This window comes from Oncorhynchus nerka, linkage group LG24 (genome assembly GCF_034236695.1).
Source record: "Oncorhynchus nerka isolate Pitt River linkage group LG24, Oner_Uvic_2.0, whole genome shotgun sequence".
NCBI lineage: Eukaryota > Metazoa > Chordata > Actinopteri > Salmoniformes > Salmonidae > Oncorhynchus > Oncorhynchus nerka.
This window is the reverse complement of record NC_088419.1, coordinates 90,149,038-90,173,961: the sequence shown is the minus strand read 5'-3', so window position 1 is coordinate 90,173,961 and position 24,924 is coordinate 90,149,038. Positions and strand designations below refer to the sequence as shown.

The 24,924-nt window shown below is 46.6% G+C and overlaps 1 protein-coding gene across 1 annotated transcript in view; it reads left to right on the top strand.

Annotated features, from left to right (window-relative positions):
- Positions 1–24,924, top strand: part of anos1b (anosmin 1b) — a 186,750-nt gene that overhangs the window by 84,322 nt on the left and 77,504 nt on the right. Inside the window, exon 3 of the mRNA XM_065009282.1 lies at positions 24,549–24,611. Coding sequence (XP_064865354.1) covers positions 24,549–24,611 — 63 coding nt within the window. The remainder of the gene's footprint in view (positions 1–24,548; positions 24,612–24,924) is intronic.

The window sequence follows — 24,924 nt, the reverse complement described above, 5'->3', positions numbered from 1 at the left end:
CTGTTCTGCTCTTGTCTGTTCTGCTCAACTCTGCTCTGGTCTGTTCTGCTCAGCTTTGCTCTGTTCTGTTCTGCTCTGTTCTGGTCTGCTGAACTTTGCTCTGTTCTGCTCTGGTTTGTTCTGTTCTGCTCTACTCTGTTCTGCTCTGTACTACTCTGGTTGGTTCTGTTCCGCTCTGCTCTGTTCTGTTCTGCTCTGTTCTGCTCTGCTCAACTCTGCTCTGTTCTGCTCTGCTCTGGTCTGTTCTGTTCTGCTCAACTCTGTTCTGTTCTGCTCTGGTTTGTTCTGTTCTAGTCTGGTTTGCTCTGTTCTGCTCTGGTTTGTTCTGTTCTGCTCTGCTCAACTTTGCTCTGTTCTGCTCTGCTCTGTTCTGTTCTGCTCTGGTCTGTTCTGCTCTGTTCTGCTCTGCTCAACTCTGCTCTGTTCTGCTCTGCTCTGGTCTGTTCTGTTCTGCTCAACTCTGTTCTGTTCTGCTCTGGTTTGTTCTGTTCTAGTCTGGTTTGTTCTGTTCTGTTCTGTTCTGCTCAACTCTGTTCTGCTGTTCTGCTCTGTTCTGCTCTGTTCTTCTCAACTCTGCTCTTGTCTGTTCTGCTCTACTCTGCTCTGTTCTGCTCTGTTCTGCTCAGCTCTGCTCTGCTCTGGTCTGTTCTGCTCTACGCTGGTCTGTTCTGCTCAACTCTGTTCTGCTCAACTCTGTTCAACTTTGCTCTGTTCTGGTCTGTCCTGCTCTGGTCTGTTCTGCTCAGCTTTGCTCTGTTCTGCTCTGGTTTGTTCTGTTCTGCTCTACTCTGTTCTGCTCTGTTCTGCTCTACTCTGTTCTGTTCTGCTCTGCTCTGTTCTGCTCTGCTCTGTTCTACTCTGTTCTGTTCCGTTCTGCTCTATTCTGTTCTGCTCTGTTCTGCTCTGTTCTGTTCTACTCTGTTCTGCTCTGGTTTGTTCTGTTCTGCTCTGCTCTGTTCTGCTCTGCTCAACTCTGTTCTGCTCTGTTCTGCTCTACTCTGTTCTGCTCTGGTTTGTTCTGTTCTGCTCTGTTCTGCTCTGCTCTGTTCTACTCTGTTCTGTTCCGTTCTGATCTATTCTGTTCTGCTCAACTCTGCTCTGTTCTGCTCTACTCAACTCTGTTCTGCTCTGTTCTGCTCAACTCTGCTCTTGTCTGTTCTGTTCTGCTCAACTCTGCTCTTGTCTGTTCTGCTCAACTCTGTTCTGCTCTGTTCTGCTCAACTCTGTTCTGCTCTGTTCTGCTCAACTCTGCTCTTGTCTGTTCTGCTCTGTTCTGCTCAACTATGCTCTTGTCTGTTCCGCTCAACTCTGTTCTGTTCTGCTCTGTTCTGTTCTGCTCTACGCTGGTCTGGTCTGTTCAGCTCAACTCTGTTCTGCTCAACTCTGTTCAACTTTGTTCTGCTCTGCTCAACTCTGCTCTATTTTACTCTGATATGTTCTGCTCTGTTCTGCTTTGTTCTGCTCTACTCTGCTCTGGTCTGTTCTGCTCTGTTCTGCTCTGCTCAACTCTGCTCTATTTTACTCTGATCTGTTCTGCTCTGTTCTGCTTTGTTCTGCTCTACTCTGCTCTGGTCTGTTCTGCTCTACGCTGGTCTGGTCTGTTCTGCTCAACTCTGTTCAGCTCAACTCTGTTCTGCTCAACTCTGTTCTGCTCAACTCTGTTCTGATCTGCTCAACTTTGCTCTGTTCTGCTCTGTTCTGCTCTGTTCTGTTCTGCTCAACTCTGTTCTGTTCTGCTTTGTTCTGTTCTGCTCAACTCTGCTCTGTTCTGCTCAACTCTGCTCTGTTCTGCTCTGTTCTGTTCTGCTCAACTCTGCTCTGTTCAACTCTTTTTATTTATTTATTTCACCTTTATTTAACCAGGTAGGCTAGTTGAGAACAGGTTCTCATTTGCAACTGCGACCTGGCCAAGATAAAGCATAGCAGAGTGAACAGACAACACAGAGTTACACATGGAGTAAACAATTAACAAGTCAATAACACAGTAGAGAAAAAAAAGGGGAGTCTATATACAATGTGTGCAAAAGGCATGAGGAGGTAGGCGAATAATTACAATATTGCAGATTAACACTGGAGTGATAAATTATCAGATGATCATGTACAGGTAGAGATATTTGTGTGAAAAAGAGCAGAAAAGTAAATAAATAAAAACTGTGGGGATGAGGTAGGTGAAAATGGGTGGGCTATTTACCAATAGATTATGTACAGCTGCAGCGATCGGTTAGCTGCTCAGATAGCTGATGTTTGAAGTTGGTGAGGGAGATAAAAGTCTCCAACTTCAGCGATTTTTGCAATTCGTTCCAGTCACAGGCAGCAGAGTACTGGAACGAAAGGCGGCCGAATGAGGTGTTGGCTTTGGGGATGCTCAATGAGATACACCTGCTGGAGCGCGTGCTACGGATGGGTGTTGCCATCGTGACCAGTGAGCTGAGATAAGGCGGAGCTTTGCCTAGCATGGCCTTGTAGATGACCTGGAGCCAGTGGGTCTGGCGACGAATATGTAGCGAGGGCCAGCCGACTAGAGCATACAAGTCGCAGTGGTGGGTAGTATAAGGTGCTTTAGTGACAAAACGGATGGCACAGTGATAAACTGCATCCAGTTTGCTGAGAAGAGTGTTGGAAGCCATTTTGTAGATGACATCGCCGAAGTCGAGGATCGGTAGGATAGTCAGTTTTACTAGGGTAAGCTTGGCAGCGTGAGTGAAGGAGGCTTTGTTGCGGAATAGAAAGCCGACTCTTGATTTGATTTTCGATTGGAGATGTTTGATATGGGTCTGGAAGGAGAGTTTGCAGTCTAGCCAGACACCTAGGTACTTATAGGTGTCCACATATTCAAGGTCGGAACCATCCAGTGTGGTGATGCTAGTCGGGCAAGCGGGTGCAGGCAGCGATCGGTTGAAAAGCATGCATTTGGTTTTACTAGCGTTTAAGAGCAGTTGGAGGCCACGGAAGGAGTGTTGTATGGCATTGAAGCTCGATTGGAGGTTAGATAGCACAGTGTCCAATGACGGGCCGAAAGTGTATAGAATGGTGTCGTCTGCGTAGAGGTGGATCAGGGAATCGCCCGCAGCAAGAGTAACATCATTGATATACACAGAGAAAAGAGTCGGCCCGAGAATTGAACCCTGTGGCACCCCCATAGAGACTGCCAGAGGACCGGACAACATGCCCTCCGATTTGACACACTGAACTCTGTCTGCAAAGTAATTGGTGAACCAGGCAAGGCAGTCATCCGAAAAGCCGAGGCTACTGAGTCTGCCGATAAGAATATGGTGATTGACAGAGTCGAAAGCCTTGGCAAGGTCGATGAAGACGGCTGCACAGTACTGTCTTTTATCGATGGCGGTTATGATGTCGTTTAGTACCTTGAGTGTGGCTGAGGTGCACCCGTGACCGGCTCGGAAACCAGATTGCATAGCGGAGAAGGTACGGTGGGATTCGAGATGGTCAGTGACCTGTTTGTTGACTTTCGAAGAACTCTGTTCTGCTCTGTTTTTTTTCTGTTCTACTCTGGTTTGTTCTGTTCTGGTTTGTTCTGTTCTACACTGGTCTGGTTTGTTCTGTTCTGGTCTGTTCTGCTCTACTCTGGTCTGGTTTGTTCTGTTCTGTTCTGGATTGTTCTGTTCTGTTCTGGTTTGTTCTGCTCTACTCTGGTCTGGGTTGCTCTGTTTTGTTCGGGTTTGTTCTGTTCTACTATGATCTGGTCTGTGAACTGCTAATCTAGTTGGTTATCATTGCCAGGCTCTACAGTCTGTGGCGGTGAGGTGTTAAACAGTAACATATATCTGACCCTGCAGTGCTGCTGCCGCCCGGGCCTCAATGGATGTCCGCAATAACTCACCCACCTGTCTGTGCATGTCTTTCCGTGTCTTTCCATGTGTGTGTATGTGCAGACGTGTTTGCGTGTTCGAAAGGTATCGTCATGGCTACCGATCCCCAGATATCTAAATCAGGGGTTCTGCTCTGTTCTGTTCTGCTCAACTCTGCTCTGTTCTGCTCTGTTCTGTTCTGCTCAACTCTGCTCTGTTCTGCTCTGTTCTGTTCTGTTCTGCTCAACTCTGCTCTGTTCTGCTCTGTTCTGTTCTGCTCAACTCTGCTCTGTTCTGCTCTGTTCTGTTCTGTTCTGCTCAACTCTGCTCAGGTTTTGCTCTGTTTTGTTTTGTTCTGTTCTGGTTTGTTCTGTTCTACTATGATCTGGTCTGTGAACTGCTAATCTAGTTGGTTATCATTGCCAGGCTCTACAGTCTGTGGCGGTGAGGTGTTAAACAGTAACATATATCTGACCCTGCAGTGCTGCTGCCGCCCGGGCCTCAATGGATGTCCGCAATAACTCACCCACCTGTCTGTTGGCTCCGTTCGAAATGGCTGCCTATTCCCTATATAATGCACTACTTTTATCCAGAGCTCTGTGGCACCCTATTCCCTATATAATGCACTACTTTTATCCAGAGCTCTGTGGCACCCTATTCCCTATATAGTGCACTACATTTAGCCATATCCCTGTGTTACAATGTGTTCCCAGGGGTGGGTAGAGTACAGAAAAATCTGTAATTAAGTAAAACTCCTGTTAAGTAGGAATAAAATGGATCCGGTTGGAAAACTACTTCAGTACATTTACATTTAAGTCATTTAGCAGACGCTCTTATCCAGAGCGACTTACAAATTGTTGTTTGTTTCACAATAAAAAATATTTAGCATCTTCAAAGTGGCAGGCATCAATCAATCAATCACATGTATGTATAAATCCCTTCTTACATCAGCTGATGTCACAAAGTGCTGTACAGAAACCCAGCCTAAAACACCAAACAGCAAGCAATGCAGGTGCAGATGCACGGTGGCTAGGAAAAACTCCCTAGATAGGCCAGAACCTAGGAAGAAACCTAGAGAGGAACCAGGCTATGAGGGGTGGCCAGTCCTCTTCTGGCTGTGCCGGGTGGAGATTATAACAGAACATGGCCAAGATGTTCAAATGTTCATAGATGACCAGCAGGGTCAAATAATAATAATCACAGTGGTTGTCACAGGGTGCAACAGGTCAGCACCTCAGGAGTAAATGTCAGTTGGCTTTTCATAGCCGATGATTCAGAGTATCTCTACCGCTCCTGCTGTCTCTAGAGAGTTGAAAACAGCTGGTCTGGGTCAGGTAGCTCGTCCGGTGAATAGGTCAGGGTTCCATAGTCGCGGGTAGAACAGTTGAAACTGGAGCAGCAGCACGACCAGGTGTACTGGGGACAGGAAGGAGTCATCAGGCCAGGTATTCCTGAGGCATGGTCCTAGGGCTCAGGTCCTGAGAGAGAGAGAGAGAGAGGGGGGGTCAGAGAGAGAGAGAGAGAGAGAGAGAGAGAGAGACAGAGAGAGACAGAGAGGGGGTCAGAGAGAGAGAGAGAGAGAGAGGGAGAGAGAGACAGAGAGAGGGGGGTCAGAGAGAGAGAGAGAAGAGAAAGAAAGAAAGAAAGAAAGAAAGAAAGAAAGAAAGAAAGAAAGAAAGAAAGAAAGAAAGAAAGAGAGAATTAGAGAAAGCATACTTAAATTCACAAAGGACATCGGATAAGACAGGAGAAATACTCCAGATATAACAGACTGATCCTAGCTCCCCGAAACATAAACTACTACAGCATAAATATTGGAGGCTGAGACAGGAAGGGTCAGGAGACACTACACTACTGAAGAGATGAGTCTTCAATAAAGACTTAAAGGTTGAGACCGAGTCTGCGTCACTCAGATGGATAGGCAGACCATTCCATAAGAATGGAGCTCTATAGGAGAAAGACCTGCCCTCCAGCTGTTTGCTTAGAAATTCTAGGGACAGTAATGAGGCCTGCATCTTGTGACCGTAGCGTACGTGTAGGTAGGTACGGCAGGGCCAAATTGGAAAGATGGGTAGAAGCAAGCCCATGTAATGCTTTGTAGGTTAGCAGTAAAAAATCAGCCTTAGCAGGAAGCCAGTGTAGGGAGGCTCACACTGGAGTAATATGATCACATTTTGGTTCTAGTCAAGATTCTAAACTGAAGTTTATTCAGTGCTTTATCCGGGTAGCTGGAATGTAGAGCATTGCAGAAGTCTAACCTAGAAGTGACAAAAGCATGGATACATTTTTCTGCATCATTTTTGGACAGAAAATGTCTGATTTTTACAATGTTAAGTAGATGGGAAAAAAGCTGTCCTTGAAACAGTCTTGATATGTTCGTCAAAAGAGAGATCAGGGTCCAGAGTAACGCCGAGGTCCTTCACAGTTTTATTTGAGATGACTGTAGAACCATCAAGATTAACTGTCAGATTCAACAGAATATCTCTTTGTTTCTTGGGACCTAGAACAAGCATCTCTGTTTTTGCTCCAGCTCCTTCAAGTTGGATGAGTTCAAATCAACTGTAAATGTCGGTGTTCCTCAAGGCTCCGTTTTAGGACCACTATTGTTTTCACTATATATTTTACCTCTTGATGATGTCGTTCAGAAACATAATGTTACCTTTCAATGCTATGCGGATGACACACAGCTGTACATTTCAATGAAACATGGTGAAGCCCCAAAATTGTCCTCCATGGAAGCCTATGTTTCAAACATAGGATGGTTGTCAGAGGACAAACCATCCACAGAGACAAACTGATATCTTTCCGACAGATAAGATCTAAACCAAGCCAGAACTTGTCCGTGTAGACCAATTTGGGTTTCCATGTTGTGTAAATCAAATGATACAAACCCCCAAGAAATACATTTTAATTTCAGGTTGTAAGGCAACAAAAGAGGAAAAATGCCAAGGGGGGTGAATACTTTCGCAAGCCACTGTGGGTCTACTTTGCAGTTAACATTTAATTTGGAAGTTTTTGGGGGAAAGCATTCGAAAATGTCATTCAAACAACACATGATGACTGAATTTAACCAAGACTTCAGACAAAATGTTTTTACATACCTGGTTTACGTACCCATTGTTGCCATGGCATTTTACTGGTAGTTATCATAAGTTGAAATATCTTCCCTACCTACCCTACCCCTGTCATTCTTTTGTGAGCTGCTCCACGAACCACCAGTTCAGAGTTGTGGGCTCGTGCTGCCCGACAGATGATAGCCTATTCCGTTCAAGCTACGTATGTGTATGTGAGAAATAATCAACATAACAAACTAACAGCTTCAGGAAGTCATCTGTTTTTTTCATCAATTATATAAACCTATATTGAAAATAGATTTATTACCATGTTTTTTCCCCCACCTTGCCCAAGCGGGCCACGGACAGGGATGATTGACTGGCCTGGAGGGTTTCCAAAACCTCACAGCAGGCAGCCCTTTGTCAGCCCTGCAACATAATATGTAATAATACACATCTATGTAACTGAAGGGATTTGGTGAAATGTAACGGAGTAAAAAGGAAGTTACTTCGTAAGAGTACAAGTACAGCCCACAGACAGTAACTAGAACAGTACTAGTTCCTCCAGACAGTAACTACAACAGTACTAGTTCCTCCAGACAGTAGTATTTCCTCCAGACAGTCCTAGTTCCTCCAGACAGTCCTAGTTCCTCCAGACAGTACTAGTTCCTCCAGACAGTCCTAGTTCCTCCAGACAGTAACTAGAACAGTACTAGTTCCTCCAGACAGTACTAGTTCCTCCAGACAGTACCTAGAACAGTACTAGTTCCTCCAGACAGTACAGCCCACAGACAGTAACTAGAACAGTACTAGTTCCTCCAGGCAGTACTAGTCCCTCCAGACAGTCCTAGTTCCTCCAGACAGAACTAGTTCCTCCAGACAGTCCTAGTTCCTCCAGACAGTACTAGTTCCTCCAGACAGTACTAGTTCCTCCAGACAGTCCTAGTTCCTCCAGACAGTAACTAGAACAGTATTAGTACCTCCAGACAGTACAGCCCACAGACAGTAACTAGAACAGTACTAGTTCCTCCAGACAGTACAGCCCACAGACAGTTCCTCCAGACAGTAACTACAACAGTACTAGTTCCTCCAGACAGTAACTAGAACAGGACTAGTTCCTCCAGAAGGACTAGTTCCTCCAGACAGTACTTGTTCCTCCAGACAGTACAGCCCACAGACAGTAGCTAGAACAGTACTAGTACCTCCAGACAGTAACTAGAACAGTACTAGTTCCTCCAGACAGTAACTAGAACAGTACTAGTTCCTCCAGAAGGACTAGTTCCTCCAGACAGTACAGCCCACAGACAGTAACTAAAACAGTACTAGTTCCTCCAGACAGTAACTACAACAGTACTAGTTCCTCCAGAAGGACTAGTTCCTCCAGACAGTACTTGTTCCTCCAGACAGTACAGCCCACAGACAGTAACTAGAACAGTACTAGTTCCTCCAGACAGTAACTACAACAGTACTAGTTCCTCCAGACAGTAACTAGAACAGTACTAGTTCCTCCAGACAGTAGTAGTTTCTCCAGATAGTACTTGTTCCTCCAGACAGTACAGCCCACAGACAGTTCCTCCAGACAGTAATTACAACAGTACTAGTTCCTCCAGACAGTAACTAGAACAGTACTAGTTCCTCCAGACAGTACTTGTTCCTCCAGACAGTACAGCCCACAGACAGTAACTAGAACAGTACTAGTTCCTCCAGACAGTAACTACAACAGTACTAGTTCCTCCAGACAGTAACTAGAACAGTACTAGTTCCTCCAGACAGTACTAGTTCCTCCAGACAGAACAGCCCACAGATAGTAACTATAACAGTACTAGTTCCTCCAGACAGTACTAGTCCCTCCAGACAGTACTAGTCCCTCAAGACAGTACTAGTTCCTCCAGACAGTACTAGTCTCTCCAGACAGTACTAGTTCCTCCAGACAGTACTAGTTCCTCCAGTCAGTACACCCCACAGAGAGTAACTAGAAGAGTACTAGTCCCTCCAGACAGTACTAGTTCCTCCAGACAGTACTAGCTCCTCCAGACAGTACTAGTTCCTCCAGACAGTACTAGTTCCTCCAGACAGTACCTATACCAGTAATAGTTCCTCCAGACAGTACTAGTTCCTCCAGACAGTACTAGCTCCACCAGACAGTACTAGTTCCTCCAGACAGTACTAGATCCTCCAGACAGTACTAGTTCCTCCAGACAGCACCTATACCAGTAATAGTTCCTCCAGACAGTACTAGTTCCTCCAGACAGTAATAGTTCCTCCAGACAGTACTAGTTCCTCCAGACAGTACTAGTTCCTCCAGACTGTACTAGCTCCTCCAGACAGTACTAGTTCCTCCAGACAGTAACTAGAACAGTACTAGTTCCTCCAGAAAGTACTAGTTCCTCCAGGCAGTACTAGTTCCTCCAGACAGTACCTAGAACAGTACTAGTTCCTCCAGACAGTACTAGTTCCTCCAGACAGAACAGCCCACAGACAGTAACTATAACAGTACTAGTTCCTCCAGACAGTACTAGTCCCTCCAGACAGTACTAGTCCCTCAAGACAGTACTAGTTCCTCCAGACAGTACTAGTCCCTCCAGACAGTACTAGTCTCTCCAGACAGTACTAGTTCCTCCAGACAGTACTAGTTCCTCCAGTCAGTACACCCCACAGAGAGTAACTAGAAGAGTACTAGTCCCTCCAGACAGTACTAGTTCCTCCAGACAGTACTAGCTCCTCCAGACAGTACTAGTTCCTCCAGACAGTACTAGTTCCTCCAGACAGTACCTATACCAGTAATAGTTCCTCCAGACAGTACTAGTTCCTCCAGACAGTACTAGCTCCACCAGACAGTACTAGTTCCTCCAGACAGTACTAGATCCTCCAGACAGTACTAGTTCCTCCAGACAGCACCTATACCAGTAATAGTTCCTCCAGACAGTACTAGTTCCTCCAGACAGTAATAGTTCCTCCAGACAGTACTAGTTCCTCCAGACTGTACTAGCTCCTCCAGACAGTACTAGTTCCTCCAGACAGTACCTATACCAGTAATAGTTCCTCCAGACAGTACTAGTTCCTCCAGACAGTAATATTTCCTCCAGACAGTAATAGTATCCCCCCCAAAAATAATGATAATCACCCGCTGGCCGAATTTGGAACCCTGCCCTACATAGTGCACTACCCTTGGCCCAAGCCATAATTCAGATCTGCCACCTATCTCCACGACACACCGCTCCCTACTCAAATCCCATGCCACATCATCATGATCCACCCGAGAGAATGATCTACAGCCTTAGGTTTCCATTCTAAAGACGTCTTGTGTTTCTTGCCTCCCACTCTATCCATCTGAATGGAAATCACACCTGGCTTGGCCTCCATGTGTTGAGGTGAGGGCATCCTATTGTATCCCTTACTGTAATTTATCAGCTGGCACAGTACTGGGATTCCTGTGTCTCTGAGGAGTGTTATGAGTGGCGGGTAGTGGGGTTAGTGTGGCTGGGCCTGTGGAGGGAGGGAAGGATGGAGAGAGCGAGAGAGGGAGGGAGAGAGAGATCGAGAGAGGGAGGGAGGGAGAGAGCGAGAGAGGGAGGGAGAGAGAGAGAGAGAGGGAGGGAGAGAGAGAGAGAGAGAGAGGGAGGGAGAGAGAGGGAGAGAGAGAGAGAGAGAGGGAGGGAGAGAGAGAGGGGGGGAGAGAGAGAGAGAGAGAGAGAGAGAGGGATGGAGAGAGAGAGAGAGAGAGAGAGAGAGTAAAGCAGGGAAGGGATCAAAGAGCTGGGCCTTGGCGGTGGATTCCCAGATGTGAGCGTGGAGTGCCGCGCGGCACGGTGACGAGGCCTCTGGGAGTTCCCTCGGCGAAGCCCGGCCATATTTCTAACCCATCAGTCACAGTGACCTGCGGCTCTGGTTACAGCGCTACGGTTTGTGTCTGTGTGTGTGTGCTTTTGTGTGTCTGTGTGTCTGTGTGTGTAACATTACATCCAGGGCCACAGGAGTATAGAGTGTCTGTCGTCTGGACAGACACTCCCCTTGGTATGGCAACATTCCCCCAGGAACACGTCACTGTGATGATCTAGAGGTTATCCCCAGCCCTGTCGCCCTGAGTTACCCCCAGCCTTTACCCCCAGCCCTGTCGCCCTGAGTTACCCCCAGTCTTTACCCCCAGCCCTGTCGCCCTGAGTTACCCCCAGCCTTTACCCCCAGCCCTGTCGCCCTGAGTTACCCCCAGCCCTGTCGCCCTGAGTTACCCCCAGCCTTTACCCCCAGCCCTGTCGCCCTGAGTTACCCCCAGCCTTTACCCCCAGCCCTGTCGCCCTGAGTTACCCCAGCCTTTACCCCCAGCCCTGTCGCCCTGAGTTACCCCCAGCCTTTACCCCCAGCCCTGTCACCCTGAGTTACCCCCAGCCTTTACCCCCAGCCCTGTCGCCCTGAGTTACCCCCAGCCTTTACCCCCAGCCCTGTCGCCCTGAGTTACCCCCAGCCTTTACCCCCAGCCCTGTCGCCCTGAGTTAGCCCCAGCCTTTACCCCCAGCCCTGTCGCCCTGAGTTACCCCCAGCCTTTACCCCCAGCCCTGTCGCCCTGAGTTACCCCCAGCCTTTACCCCCAGCCCTGTCGCCCTGAGTTACCCCCAGCCTTTACCCCCAGCCCTGTCGCCCTGAGTTACCTCTAGCCTTACCCCCAGCCTAGTCGCCCTGAGTTACCCCTAGCCTTAGCCCCAGCCTAGTCACCCTGAGTTACCCCTAGCCTTAGCCCCAGCCCTGTCGCCCTGAGTTACCCCCTAGCCTTAGCCCCTGCCTAGTCGCCCTGAGTTACCCCTAGCCTTAGCCCCAGCCTAGTCGCCCTGAGTTACCCCTAGCCTTAGCCCCAGTCTAGTCGCCCTGAGTTACCCCCTAACCTTAGCCCCAGTCCAGTCGCCCTGAGTTACCCCCTAGCCTTAGCCCCAGCCCAGTCGCCCTGAGTTACACCTAGCCTTAGCCCCAGTCCAGTCGCCCTGAGTTACCCCTAGCCTTAGCCCCAGCCCAGTCGCCCTGAGTTACCCCCTAGCCTTAGCCCCAGCCCAGTCGCCCTGAGTTACCCCCTAGCCTTAGCCCCAGCCTATTCGCCCTGAGTTACCCCTAGCCTTAGCCCCAGCCTAGTCGCCCTGAGTTACCCCTAGCCTTAGCCCCAGCCTAGTCACCCTGAGTTACCCCCAGCCTTTACCCCCAGCCCTGTCGCCCTGAGTTAGCCCCAGCCTTTACCCCCAGCCCTGTCGCCCTGAGTTACCCCCAGCCTTTACCCCCAGCCCTGTCGCCCGAGTTACCCCCAGCCTTTACCCCCAGCCCTGTCGCCCTGAATTACCCCTAGCCTTAGCCTCAGCCCTGTCGCCCTGATTTACCCCTAGCCTTAGCCCCAGCCTAGTTGCCCTGAGTTACCCCTAGCCTTAGCCCCAGTCTAGTCGCCCTGAGTTACCCCTAGCCTTAGCCCCAGCCCTGTCGCCCTGAGTTACCCCCTAGCCTTAGCCCCAGCTTAGTCGCCCTGAGTTACCTCTAGCCTTTACCCCCAGCCCTGTCGCCCTGAGTTACCTCTAGCCTTACCCCCAGCCTAGTCGCCCTGAGTTACCCCTAGCCTTAGCCCCAGCCTAGTCACCCTGAGTTACCCCTAGCCTTAGCCCCAGCCCTGTCGCCCTGAGTTACCCCCTAGCCTTAGCCCCTGCCTAGTCGCCTGAGTTACCCCTAGCCTTAGCCCCAGCCTAGTCGCCCTGAGTTACCCCTAGCCTTAGCCCCAGTCTAGTCGCCCTGAGTTACCCCCAACCTTAGCCCCAGTCCAGTCGCCTGAGTTACCCCCTAGCCTTAGCCCCAGCCCAGTCGCCCTGAGTTACACATAGCCTTAGCCCCAGTCCAGTCGCCCTGAGTTACCCCTAGCCTTAGCCCCAGCCCAGTCGCCCTGAGTTACCCCCTAGCCTTAGCCCCAGCCCAGTCGCCCTGAGTTACCCCCTAGCCTTAGCCCCAGCCTATTCGCCCTGAGTTACCCCTAGCCTTAGCCCCAGCCTAGTCGCCTGAGTTACCCCTAGCCTTAGCCCCAGCCTAGTCGCCCTGAGTTACCCCCAGCCTTTACCCCCAGCCCTGTCGCCCTGAGTTAGCCCCAGCCTTTACTCCCAGCCCTGTCGCCCTGAGTTACCCCCAGCCTTTACCCCCAGCCCTGTCGCCCTGAGTTACCCCCAGCCTTTACCCCCAGCCCTGTCGCCCTGAATTACCCCTAGCCTTAGCCTCAGCCCTGTCGCCCTGATTTACCCCTAGCCTTAGCCCCAGCCTAGTCGCCCTGAGTTACCCCTAGCCTTAGCCCCAGTCTAGTCGCCCTGAGTTACCCCTAGCCTTAGCCCCAGCCCTGTCACCCTGAGTTACCCCCTAGCCTTAGCCCCAGCTTAGTCGCCCTGAGTTACCTCTAGCCTTAGCCCCAGCCTAGTCGCCCTGAGTTACCCCTAGCCTTAGCCCCAGCCTAGTCACCCTGAGTTACCCCTAGCCTTAGCCTCAGCCTAGTCGCCCTGAGTTACCTCTAGCCTTAGCCCCAGCCTAGTCGCCCTGAGTTACCCCTAGCCTTAGCCCCAGCCCTGTCGCCCTGATTTCCCCTAGCCTTAGCCCCAGCCCTGTCGCCCTGAGTTACACCTAGCCTTAGCCCCAGCCTAGTCGCCCTGAGTTACCCCTAGCCTTAGCCCCAGTCCAGTCGCCCTGAGTTACCCCCTAGCCTTAGCCCCAGCCAATGTTGAGGATGCACTGATGGCCAAATGCAATACTATCTTTGCATACATTTTGTGTATATCGTACCCCCTCAGTTTCAATGAGCTGGAAGGCTCTGCCCAGGGCCCAGCCGTGGGCCAGCCACCCCAACGGAGGAAAGGCCTGGAAGACAAGAGGCAAAACAGGAAGGAAGAAAGGTCTTACATGTAGCCTGAATTAATCATTCTATTAGGACCACTGGCCTGACTGGCTCCAACAGACCTTCAGCATTAATCATTCTATTAGGACCACTGGCCTGACTGGCTCCAACAGACCTTCAGCATTAACCATTATATTAGGACCACTGGCCTGACTGGCTCTAACAGACCTTCAGCATTAATCATTATATTAGGACCACTGGCCTGACTGGCTCCAACAGACCTTCAGCATTAATCATTCTATTAGGACCACTGGCCTGACTGGCTCTAACAGACCTTCAGCATTAATCATTATATTAGGACCACTGGCCTGACTGGCTCCAACAGACCTTCAGCATTAATCATTCTATTAGGACCACTGGCCTGACTGGCTCCAACAGACCTTCAGCCACAACACTGAGACTTCCACTGAACAGAGAGTTGAGTAGAGTAGGTCCTTATGAGTCTCAATGGAAAACCCTTTTCAGGGAATTGTTATGATGCTGCTCTGGGTCTCAGGAAATCAAATGAATTACAGTGGGAGAGTCAGGAGAGTCAGATAAATAGTCTATAGGCCTGTAACTACTGCATGGCAATGCATCCCTAACAATAACGTGACCGGTTGTAACCCGTCTGAGAAGCCAGAGAAAGAGGTGAAACCACAGCTTTTACATCATGTCTGTTTTTAGTCAGCATTAAACTGAGGGCCAGGAGTTGCTACGTGACCTGACATGGAAAAACTCTCAGCCCTTGTTAAAGCCTGTTGAATAATTAGGACCCAGAGATGGTACAGTAAATTGAATAATTAGGACCAAGAGATGGTACAGTAAATTGAATAATTAGGACCCAGAGATGGTACAGTAAATTGAATAATTAGGACCCAGAGATGGTACAGTAAATTGAATAATTAGGACCCAGAGATGGTACAGTAAATTGAATAATTAGGACTCAGAGATGGTACAGTAAATTGAATAATTAGGACCCAGAGATGGTACAGTAAATTGAATAATTAGGACCCAGAGATGGTACAGTAAATTGAATAATTAGGACCCAGAGATGGTACAGTAAATTGAATAATTAGGACCCAGAGATGGTACAGTAAATTGAATAATTAGGACCCAGAGATGGTACAGTAAATTGAATAATTAAGACCCAGAGATGGTACAGTAAATTGAATAATTAGGACCCAGAGATGGTACAGTAAATTGATTAATTAGGACTCAGAGATGGTACAGTAAATTGCATAATTAGGACTCAGAGATGGTACAGTAAATTGCATAATTAGGTCGCATAACATATTCATGAGGAAATCCTGAACCTAACCATAATTCACCCATCAGTCCAGTGTGGTAGGACAAGTCCTGTGGGGCGGTATGCCATGTGTGTGGAGTCCAGCTGAACCTCACATAGCTTTTAGTAGTTCAGACGCGTGAGTTTACGGTCACTATTTACAACCTTCAGAAATCACACTGACGTTCATAGCTGTGGGCCATCAGCCTGGCTGTTTTGAAGTCACACTTTACGGGTGAGCATGAATAGAATCCAATTACTAACAAATGTGTGAGTGTGTGTTAGAGAGAGAGAAAAAGAGAGAGAAAAGAGAAAAAAGAAAGAGAAGAGAGAGAGAGAATAACCTTTAGCTATTGTTATCTGTAATGGTTTTCTATGCTGATATTTACTCTGGCTGTCCTCTAACTTTCCCTCCCTCCATGTCTCTCTCTCTGATGTGTCAGCAGTCAGAGTGTATAGTTTGACAGGGCCAAAGAGAGCCAGGCGATATTTAGAGTGAAATGTCTAAAGTGAGTTCCTCAGGGAGAGAGGGAGAGAGAGAGAGGAGAGAGGGGAGAGAGAGAGAGGAGAGAGGGGAGAGAGAGAGAGGAGAGAGAGAAGGGAGAGAGAGAGAGAGAGAGAGAGATAGAGAGGAGAGAGGGAGAGAGAGAGAGAGGAGAGAGGGAGAGAGAGAGAGGAGAGAGAGAGAGAGGGAGATAGAGAGAGAGAGAGACAGAGAGAGAGGGGGGTAGAGAGAGAGGGAGATAGAGAGAGAGAGAGGAGAGATAGAGAGGAGAGAGGGAGAGACCAGAGAGAGGGGGAGACCAGAGAGAGGGAAAGACCAGAGAGAGGGGGAGACCAGAGAGAGGGAGAGACCAGAGAGAGGGAGAGACCAGAGAGAGGGGGATACCAGAGAGAGGGAGAGACCAGAGAGCGGGAGAGACCAGAGAGAGGGAGAGACCAGAGAGAGGGAGAGACCAGAGAGAGAGAGAGACCAGAGAGAGGGAGAGACCAGAGAGAGGGAGAGACCAGAGAGAGGGAGAGACTAGAGTGAGGGAGAGACCAGAGAGAGGGAGAGACTAGAGTGAGGGAGAGACCAGAGAGAGGGAAAGACCAGAGAGACGGAGAGACTAGAGAGAGGGAGAGACCAGAGAGCGAGAGAGACCAGAGAGAGGGAAAGACCAGAGAGAGGGAGAGACTAGAGAGAGGGAGAGACCAGAGAGAGGGAGAGACCAGAGAGAGGGAGAGACTAGAGAGAGGGAAAGACCAGAGAGAGGGAAAGACCAGGGAGAGGGAAAGACCAGGGAGAGAGAGAGACTAGAGAGAGGGAAAGACCAGAGAGAGGGAAAGACCAGAGAGAGGGAAAGACCAGGGAGAGAGAGAGACGAGAGAGAAGGCAGAAGGCCAGAATATCTCTGGTGTCTATAGTCTGTTTATTATCTAAGTGTAAGAGCTCAGACACACCAATAGCGTTTGGAGACTGAGAGTACTTAGCACCTCCGAAGGTAATTATCACACCGAGTGCGCACCGATTTTACTTGTAGAATCTTGTGAAAAATGTTGGCAGTCAAACATCTACAGCTGGTAGTCCCTAAAACTTAGCGCGCTGAATGATTGGCACACGAATGCTAGATCCGCATTGGGTGGGATGTGTGCTATGCCCGAACTGCATTCGGTATTCCATAAGGAAACAGTTATTGTATATTATCTAAGTATAAGTAAATGTACGCAGGTGTACACACTGCGGTTGACCCGTGCTTATAGTACACGTCAGAACTTACTTAGGATGTTCCGATCACACTTGAGATTGAGTTTTGTGGTTTGGATTTAACTTTTGAGAGTGTATAGTTTAAGCATTTTTGAATGATTTGGTTAGGCTGCGGGCTGGCTACGATACCCTAGCAGCTTTTCTACCATATAGCTTGGGATGGAAATGTTCCATTCATCTATTCTAAATCTAAAAATGCCAAGGAACCAACTGAAAAGGACACCCACTATGACAGCTCTGTGACCTTTGACCCCCTCAGTTCTAACGCTCATCGCTGACCCGTAACAATGTGATTAGCAACGGGGAAATAACTACATTCCCCAACTGGTGCTAATTGATACTGTAATGCTAATTGATACTGTAATGTTAATGTTACTGTAATGTTAATGTTACTGTAATGCTAATTGATACTGTAATGTTAATTGATACGGTAATGCTAATTGATACTGTAATGCTAATTGATACTGTAATGTTAATTGATACTGTAATGTTAATTGATACTGTAATATTAATGTTACTGTAATGTTAATTGTTATTGTAATGTTAATTGATACTGTAATGTTAATTGATACTGTAATGTTAATTGATACTGTAATGCTAATTGATACTGTAATGCTAATTGTTACTGTAATGTTAATTGTTATTGTAATGTTAATTGATACTGTAATATTAATGTTACTGTAATGTTAATTGTTATTGTAATGTTAATTGATACTGTGATGTTAATGTTACTGTAATGTTAATTGATACTGTAATGTTAATTGATACTGTAATGCTAATTGATACTGTAATGTTAATTGATACTGTAATGTTAATTGATACTGTAATGTTAATTGTTATTGTAATGTTAATTGATACTGTAATGTTAATTGATACTGTATTGTTAAGTGTCATTGTAATGTTAATTGATACTGTAATGTTAATTGTTATTGTAATGTTAATTGATACTGTAATGTTAATTGATACTGTAATGTTAATTGATACTGTAATATTAATGTTACTGTAATGTTAATTGTTATTGTAATGTTAATTGATACTGTGATGTTAATGTTACTGTAATGTTAATTGATATTGTAATGTTAATTGATACTGTAATGTTAATTGATACTGTAATGTTAATTGATACTGTAATGCTAATTGATACTGTAATGTTAATTGATACTGTAATGTTAATTGATACTGTAATGTTAATTGTTATTGTAATGTTAATTGATACTGTAATGTTAATTGATACTGTATTGTTAAGTGTTATTGTAATGTTAATTGATACTGTGATGTTAATGTCACAGATTGGGGAAATATTGCCAGTCACTGTTGACACTGTTTTGTTCATAGACTTTAATTCACTACTTGTGTTAGACAACAAGCACTGCAGGACATCACATGCAAGGGGCCAATATAGCTCAGTGGAGGCTGCTGAGGGGAGGACAGCTCATAATAATGTCTGGAATGGAGTCAATGGAATGGTACCAAGCATATGGTTTCCATGTGGCTGATACCATTCCGTTGACTCCATTCCAGCCGTTACTATGTTCCGTTCTCCCTCAGCAGCCTCCACTGCTCAAGTGTCTTGGTATTTTGGCACTGCTCAATTCACTAAGGGGGACAGATCCCTCAGTTTTGATCACGGAGCTGCCCAGTCACATCTGTGTTGTTGTAACCATGTACACCATGTAAAATAAGACATAAATGAAGCATATTACACCAGTACAGAACAGCTTTCTATTGGGACGAGAACCAGATCAGACCTGCCCTCTCCATTTTTTAAAATCTCTTTTTGACATTCTCTCGCTCTCTTTTGGTTCCTGCTGTCTCTTCCCTTCTCTCTGATCCCGCTCTCTCTTCCCCCCCCCTCTCTCTCTCTTCCCCTCTCTTTCTCTCTCTCTCTCCCTGTTCTTGCTCTCTCTTCCCCTTTCTCCCTTTCTCCCTCTCTCTCTGTTCTTGCTCTCTCTTCCCCCTCTCTCTCTCTTTCTCTCTCTCTCTCTCTCTCTGTTCTTGCTCTCTTTTCCCTTCTCTCTCCTCCCTCTTTCTGAGAATCAGATGCCTTTCAGTATGGCAGACCTGGCTGTGGAGAGTTCAGCCAAGTAAGAGCTGTCTGTCCTGGAGAAGAGAAGAGAAGGGGGAAGAAGGGGAATGGATGGTGGCAGATGCCTGAGCGATCCGTCAGATGATACACAACAGATGGCTCAATATTCTGCCGTCTGTTTTAAAGAACCACACCGACCGACTACGACGAGGGCAGGCCACGGGGGGGGCAAGGCAGCTCGATGGATAGGACTCGCACACGCACACACACACACACACACACACACACAGAACACTCTTTGTACGATGAGAAAAACCTAGGATTCCTTATGTCCTTGTTCTGAGTCTCTTTATGGATATTACACATGGCTCTTTATTTCCTATGCTTCTGTGCAGGTAAATTCATTAAATGCTCAGGAACTTTGGCGAGTATTTGAAACCTCCCGTTTCGGGCTGGATTTGTCAATGAGTACGGTTACATGCACACAATAATGCGATTATTATGGATAGTTTAATTAAAAACGTTTACATGCTTTGCAAGAAGAACGATTCCCCTTAATAATCCTGTTTCCATGGACACAGCTGAAATCAGGCTGCCTGATGGCACTCTGATGAATGCAGAACATCAATAAGAATAACAGAATACTACCACATGTTATTATTGGGAAGCATATTCTGATTCTGAGTTAGGACATAAAGTTTGTATGTGAAAACTACTTCTAAGACCTAATTCAGTAGGTCAGTAGTTCAGTAGGTCAGTAGTTCAGTAGCTCTGTAGTTTAGTAGTTCAGTAGTTCAGTATTTCAGTAGCTGCTCAGTAGTTCAGTAGTTCAGTAACTAAGTAGTTCAGTAGTTCAGTAACTCAGTAGTTCAGTAACTCAGTAGTTCAGTAGGTTAGTAGCTCAGTAGTTCAGTAGCTCAGTAGCCTAGTAGTTCAGTAGCTCAGTAGTTCAGTAGGTTAGTAGCGCAGTAGTTCAGTAGCTCAGTAGTTCAGTAGCTCAGTAAGTTAGTAGGTTAGTAGTTCAGTAGTTCAGTAACTCAGTAGCTCAATAGTTCAGTAACTCAGTTGTTCAGCAGTTCAGCAACTCAGTAGTTCAGTAACTCAGTAGTTCAATAACTCAGTAGTTCAGTAACTCAGTAGTTCAGTAACTCAGTAGTTCAGTAGCTCAGTAGTAGTGGTTCTGGCTCAAGTCTGACCAATCATTGTGGTTGTAGCTCAGAAACTCAGCAGTTCAGTAGTTCAGTTGCTCAGTAGTTCAGTCGCTCAGTAGCACAGTAGTTCAGTAGCTCAGTAGTTCAGTAACTCTATAGTAGCTCAGTAGTTCAGTAACTCAGTAGTTCAGTAACTCAGTACTTCAGTAGCTCAGTAATTCAGTAGTTCAGTAACTCAGTAGTTCAGTAGCTCAGTAGTAGTGGTTATGGCTCAAGTCTGACCAATCATTGTGGTTGTAGCTCAGAAACTCAGCAGTTCAGTAGTAGTTCAGTAGCTCAGTAGTTCAGTTGCTCAGTAGTTCAGTCGCTCAGTAGCACAGTAGTTCAGTAGCTCAGTAGTTCAGTAACTCTATAGTAGCTCAGTAGTTCAGTAACTCAGTAGTTCAGTAACTCAGTAGTTCAGTAGTTCAGTAACTCAGTAGTTCAGTAGCTCAGTAGTTCAGCAACTCAGTAGTTCAGTAGTTCAGTAACTCAGTAGTTCAGTAACTCAGTAGTTCAGTCGCTCAGTAGCACAGTAGTTCAGTAGCTCAGTAGTTCAGTAGCTCAGTAGTTCAGTAACTCAGTAGTTCAGTCGCTCAGTAGCACAGTTGTTCAGTAGCTCAGTAGTTCAGTAACTCAGTAGTTCAGTAACTCTGTAGTTCAGTAACTCAGTAGTTCAGTAGTTCAGTAACTCAGTAGTTCAGTAGCTCAGTAGTTCAGTAACTCAGTAGTTCAGTAGTTCAGTAACTCAGTAGTTCAGTCGCTCAGTAGCACAGTAGTTCAGTAGCTCAGTAGTTCAGTAACTCAGTAGTTCAGTAACTCAGTAGTTCAGTAGTTCAGTAACTCAGTAGTTCAGTAGCTCAGTAGTTCAGCAACTCAGTAGTTCAGTAGTTCAGTAACTCAGTAGTTCAGTAACTCAGTAGTTCAGTCGCTCAGTAGCACAGTTGTTCAGTAGCTCAGTAGTTCAGTAACTCAGTAGTTCAGTAACTCAGTAGTTCAGTAACTCTGTAGTTCAGTAACTCAGTAGTTCAGTAGTTCAGTAACTCAGTAGTTCAGTAGCTCAGTAGTTCAGTAACTCAGTAGTTCAGTAGTTCAGTAACTCAGTAGTTCAGTAACTCAGTAGTTCAGTCGCTCAGTAGCACAGTAGTTCAGTAGCTCAGTAGTTCAGTAACTCAGTAGTTCAGTAACTCAGTAGTTCAGTAGTTCAGTAGCTCAGTAACTCAGTAGTTCAGTAGTTCAGTAGCTCAGTAGTTCAGTAACTCAGTAGTTCAGTAGCTCAGTAACTCAGTAGTTCAGTATCCCTGTATTTCAGTAGCTCAGTAACTCAGTAGTTCAGTAACTAAGTAGTTCAGTAGTTCAGTAACTCAGTAGTTCAGTAACTCAGTAGTTCAGTAGGTTAGTAGCTCAGTAGTTCAGTAGCTCAGTAGCCTAGTAGTTCAGTAGCTCAGTAGTTCAGTAGGTTAGTAGCACAGTAGTTCAGTAGCTCAGTAGTTCAGTAGCTCAGTAAGTTAGTAGGTTAGTAGTTCAGTAGTTCAGTAACTCAGTAGCTCAATAGTTCAGTAACTCAGTTGTTCAGCAGTTCAGCAACTCAGTAGTTCAGTAACTCAGTAGTTCAATAACTCAGTAGTTCAGTAACTCAGTAGTTCAGTAACTCAGTAGTTCAGTAGCTCAGTAGTAGTGGTTCTGGCTCAAGTCTGACCAATCATTGTGGTTGTAGCTCAGAAACTCAGCAGTTCAGTAGTTCAGTTGCTCAGTAGTTCAGTCGCTCAGTAGCACAGTAGTTCAGTAGCTCAGTAGTTCAGTAACTCTATAGTAGCTCAGTAGTTCAGTAACTCAGTAGTTCAGTAACTCAGTACTTCAGTAGCTCAGTAATTCAGTAGTTCAGTAACTCAGTAGTTCAGTAGCTCAGTAGTAGTGGTTATGGCTCAAGTCTGACCAATCATTGTGGTTGTAGCTCAGAAACTCAGCAGTTCAGTAGTAGTTCAGTAGCTCAGTAGTTCAGTTGCTCAGTAGTTCAGTCGCTCAGTAGCACAGTAGTTCAGTAGCTCAGTAGTTCAGTAACTCTATAGTAGCTCAGTAGTTCAGTAACTCAGTAGTTCAGTAACTCAGTAGTTCAGTAGTTCAGTAACTCAGTAGTTCAGTAGCTCAGTAGTTCAGCAACTCAGTAGTTCAGTAGTTCAGTAACTCAGTAGTTCAGTAACTCAGTAGTTCAGTCGCTCAGTAGCACAGTAGTTCAGTAGCTCAGTAGTTCAGTAACTCAGTAGTTCAGTCGCTCAGTAGCACAGTTGTTCAGTAGCTCAGTAGTTCAGTAACTCAGTAGTTCAGTAACTCAGTAGTTCAGTAACTCAGTAGTTCAGTAACTCTGTAGTTCTGTAACTCAGTAGTTCAGTAGTTCAGTAACTCAGTAGTTCAGTAGCTCAGTAGTTCAGTAACTCAGTAGTTCAGTAGTTCAGTAACTCAGTAGTTCAGTAACTCAGTAGTTCAGTCGCTCAGTAGCACAGTAGTTCAGTAGCTCAGTAGTTCAGTAACTCAGTAGTTCAGTAACTCAGTAGTTCAGTAGTTCAGTAGCTCAGTAACTCAGTAGTTCAGTAGTTCAGTAGCTCAGTAGTTCAGTAACTCAGTAGTTCAGTAGCTCAGTAATTCAGTAGTTCAGTATCCCTGTATTTCAGTAGCTCAGTAACTCAGTAGTTCAGTAGCTCAGTAGTTCAGTAACTCAGTAGTTCAGTAACTCAGTAGTTCAGTAACTCAGTAGTTCAGTAGTTCAGTAGCTCAGTAACTCAGTAGTTCAGTAGCTCAGTAGTTCAGTAACTCAGTAGTTCAGTAACTCTGTATTTCAGTAGTTCAGTAGCTCAGTAGTTCAGTAACTCAGTAGTTCAGTAGTTCAGTAACTCAGTAGTTCAGTAACTCAGTAGTTCAGTCGCTCAGTAGCACAGTAGTTCAGTAGCTCAGTAGTTCAGTAACTCAGTAGTTCAGTAACTCAGTAGTTCAGTAGTTCAGTAGCTCAGTAACTCAGTAGCTCAGTAGTTCAGTAGCTCAGTAGTTCAGTAACTCAGTAGTTCAGTAGCTCAGTAATTCAGTAGTTCAGTATCCCTGTATTTCAGTAGCTCAGTAACTCAGTAGTTCAGTAGCTCAGTAGTTCAGTAACTCAGTAGTTCAGTAACTCAGTAGTTCAGTAACTCAGTAGTTCAGTAGTTCAGTAGCTCAGTAACTCAGTAGTTCAGTAGCTCAGTAGTTCAGTAACTCAGTAGTTCAGTAACTCTGTATTTCAGTAGCTCAGTAACTCAGTAGTTCAGTAGCTCAGTAGTTCAGTAACTCAGTAGTTCAGTAGTTCAGTAACTCAGTAGTTCAGTAACTCAGTAGTTCAGTAGCTCAGTAGTTCAGTAACTCAGTAGTTCAGTAGCTCAGTAGTTCAGTAGTTCAGTAACTCAGTTGTTCAGTAACTCAGTAGTTCAGTAACTATTTCAGTAACTCAGTAGTTCAGTAGCTCAGTTGCTTAGGGTGAAGGGATTCACAGCCATGGCCTCTATAGGCGTGTTACAGGACCCGGATAAGAACCTATAACCTATAACCCTGTGATGTCATCTGCACTGACAGCAGCTGACATGTTTACAGGTTACCATCCACATTTGTGAGCTTGCAGGACAGAGGCCTGCTGTGCCGCCGGCTAGGTGGTCACATGAACAATCAACTAGCTCTCACTGTATCACGTCAGAATTATATGTTCGTCCATGTTTGTCAAACGTCCAATTTTTTAGTTGTTGCAAACATCAAACTTTAGAATCAGAGGGCAGATGCTTACGCCCATCCACAATCCCCGTCCACAACACCCTAGCAGAATAGAAACCGACTTAAAGGTAACATTGCTCACGGCTGCCCCCTAGTGGCTGGTTTCCACATCATCTCCCGACGTACTCAGACATGGGTGGACGTTGAATACTGACTTGTATCACAGGTGACCTGGCTGTATAACAGTCTGTTCTCACATGTGCAAACATACACTACACACACACCCAAGCACACACGCCCGAATACACACACACACACACACACACACACACCCAAGCACACACGCCCGAATACACACACACACACACACACACACCCAAGCACACACGCCCACCCGAATACACACACACACACACACACACACACACACCCAAGCACACACGCCCACCCGAATACACACACACACACACACACACACACACACACCCAAGCACACACGCCCGAATACACACACACACACACACACCCAAGCACACACGCCCACCCGAATACACACACACACACACACACACACACACACACACGCTTTCCTACATGTCTGCAGCTCTATGGATGTGGCAGCGTGTGGAGTGTGTGTCTGCTGCTCTGTGGATGTGGCAGCGTGTGGAGTGTGTGTGGCGTGTCACCAGCCTTGGCGTGTTCCCTACGTCATGCACTAGTCTGTTTACTGACTAACTGGCTGACTGGTTTTCCGTGTCCCATTCCCGTGTCCTTTCTGTCGGTCTGCTGTGCTCCCTGCCATACTCTGTTTGTTTGTTCATGTGCTTGTTTGCAGTGCCTACAGCCATGCAAGGAACTGTGGGAGACCAGAAGAGACCTGTCTCAGAAACCATGCGAGGTAAGCACCCTCCCCTCCCCTTTTCTCCTCTCCTCTCCCCTCGTCTCCTCTCCCCTCCTTTCCCCTCCCCTTCCCTTTCTCTCCTCTCCTCACATCTCCCCTCCTCTCTCCTCCCCTCCTCTCACCTCTCCTCCTCTCTCCTCCCCTCCTCTCTCTCCTCTCCCCTCCTCTCTCCTCCCCTCCTCTCTCTCTTCTCCCCCTCCTCTCTCCTCCTCTCCCCTCCTCTCCCCTCCTCTCTCCTCTCCCCCCTCTCCTCTCCCTCCCCTCCTCTCTCACCTCTCCCCCTCCTCTCTCCTCCCCTCCTCTCTCTCCT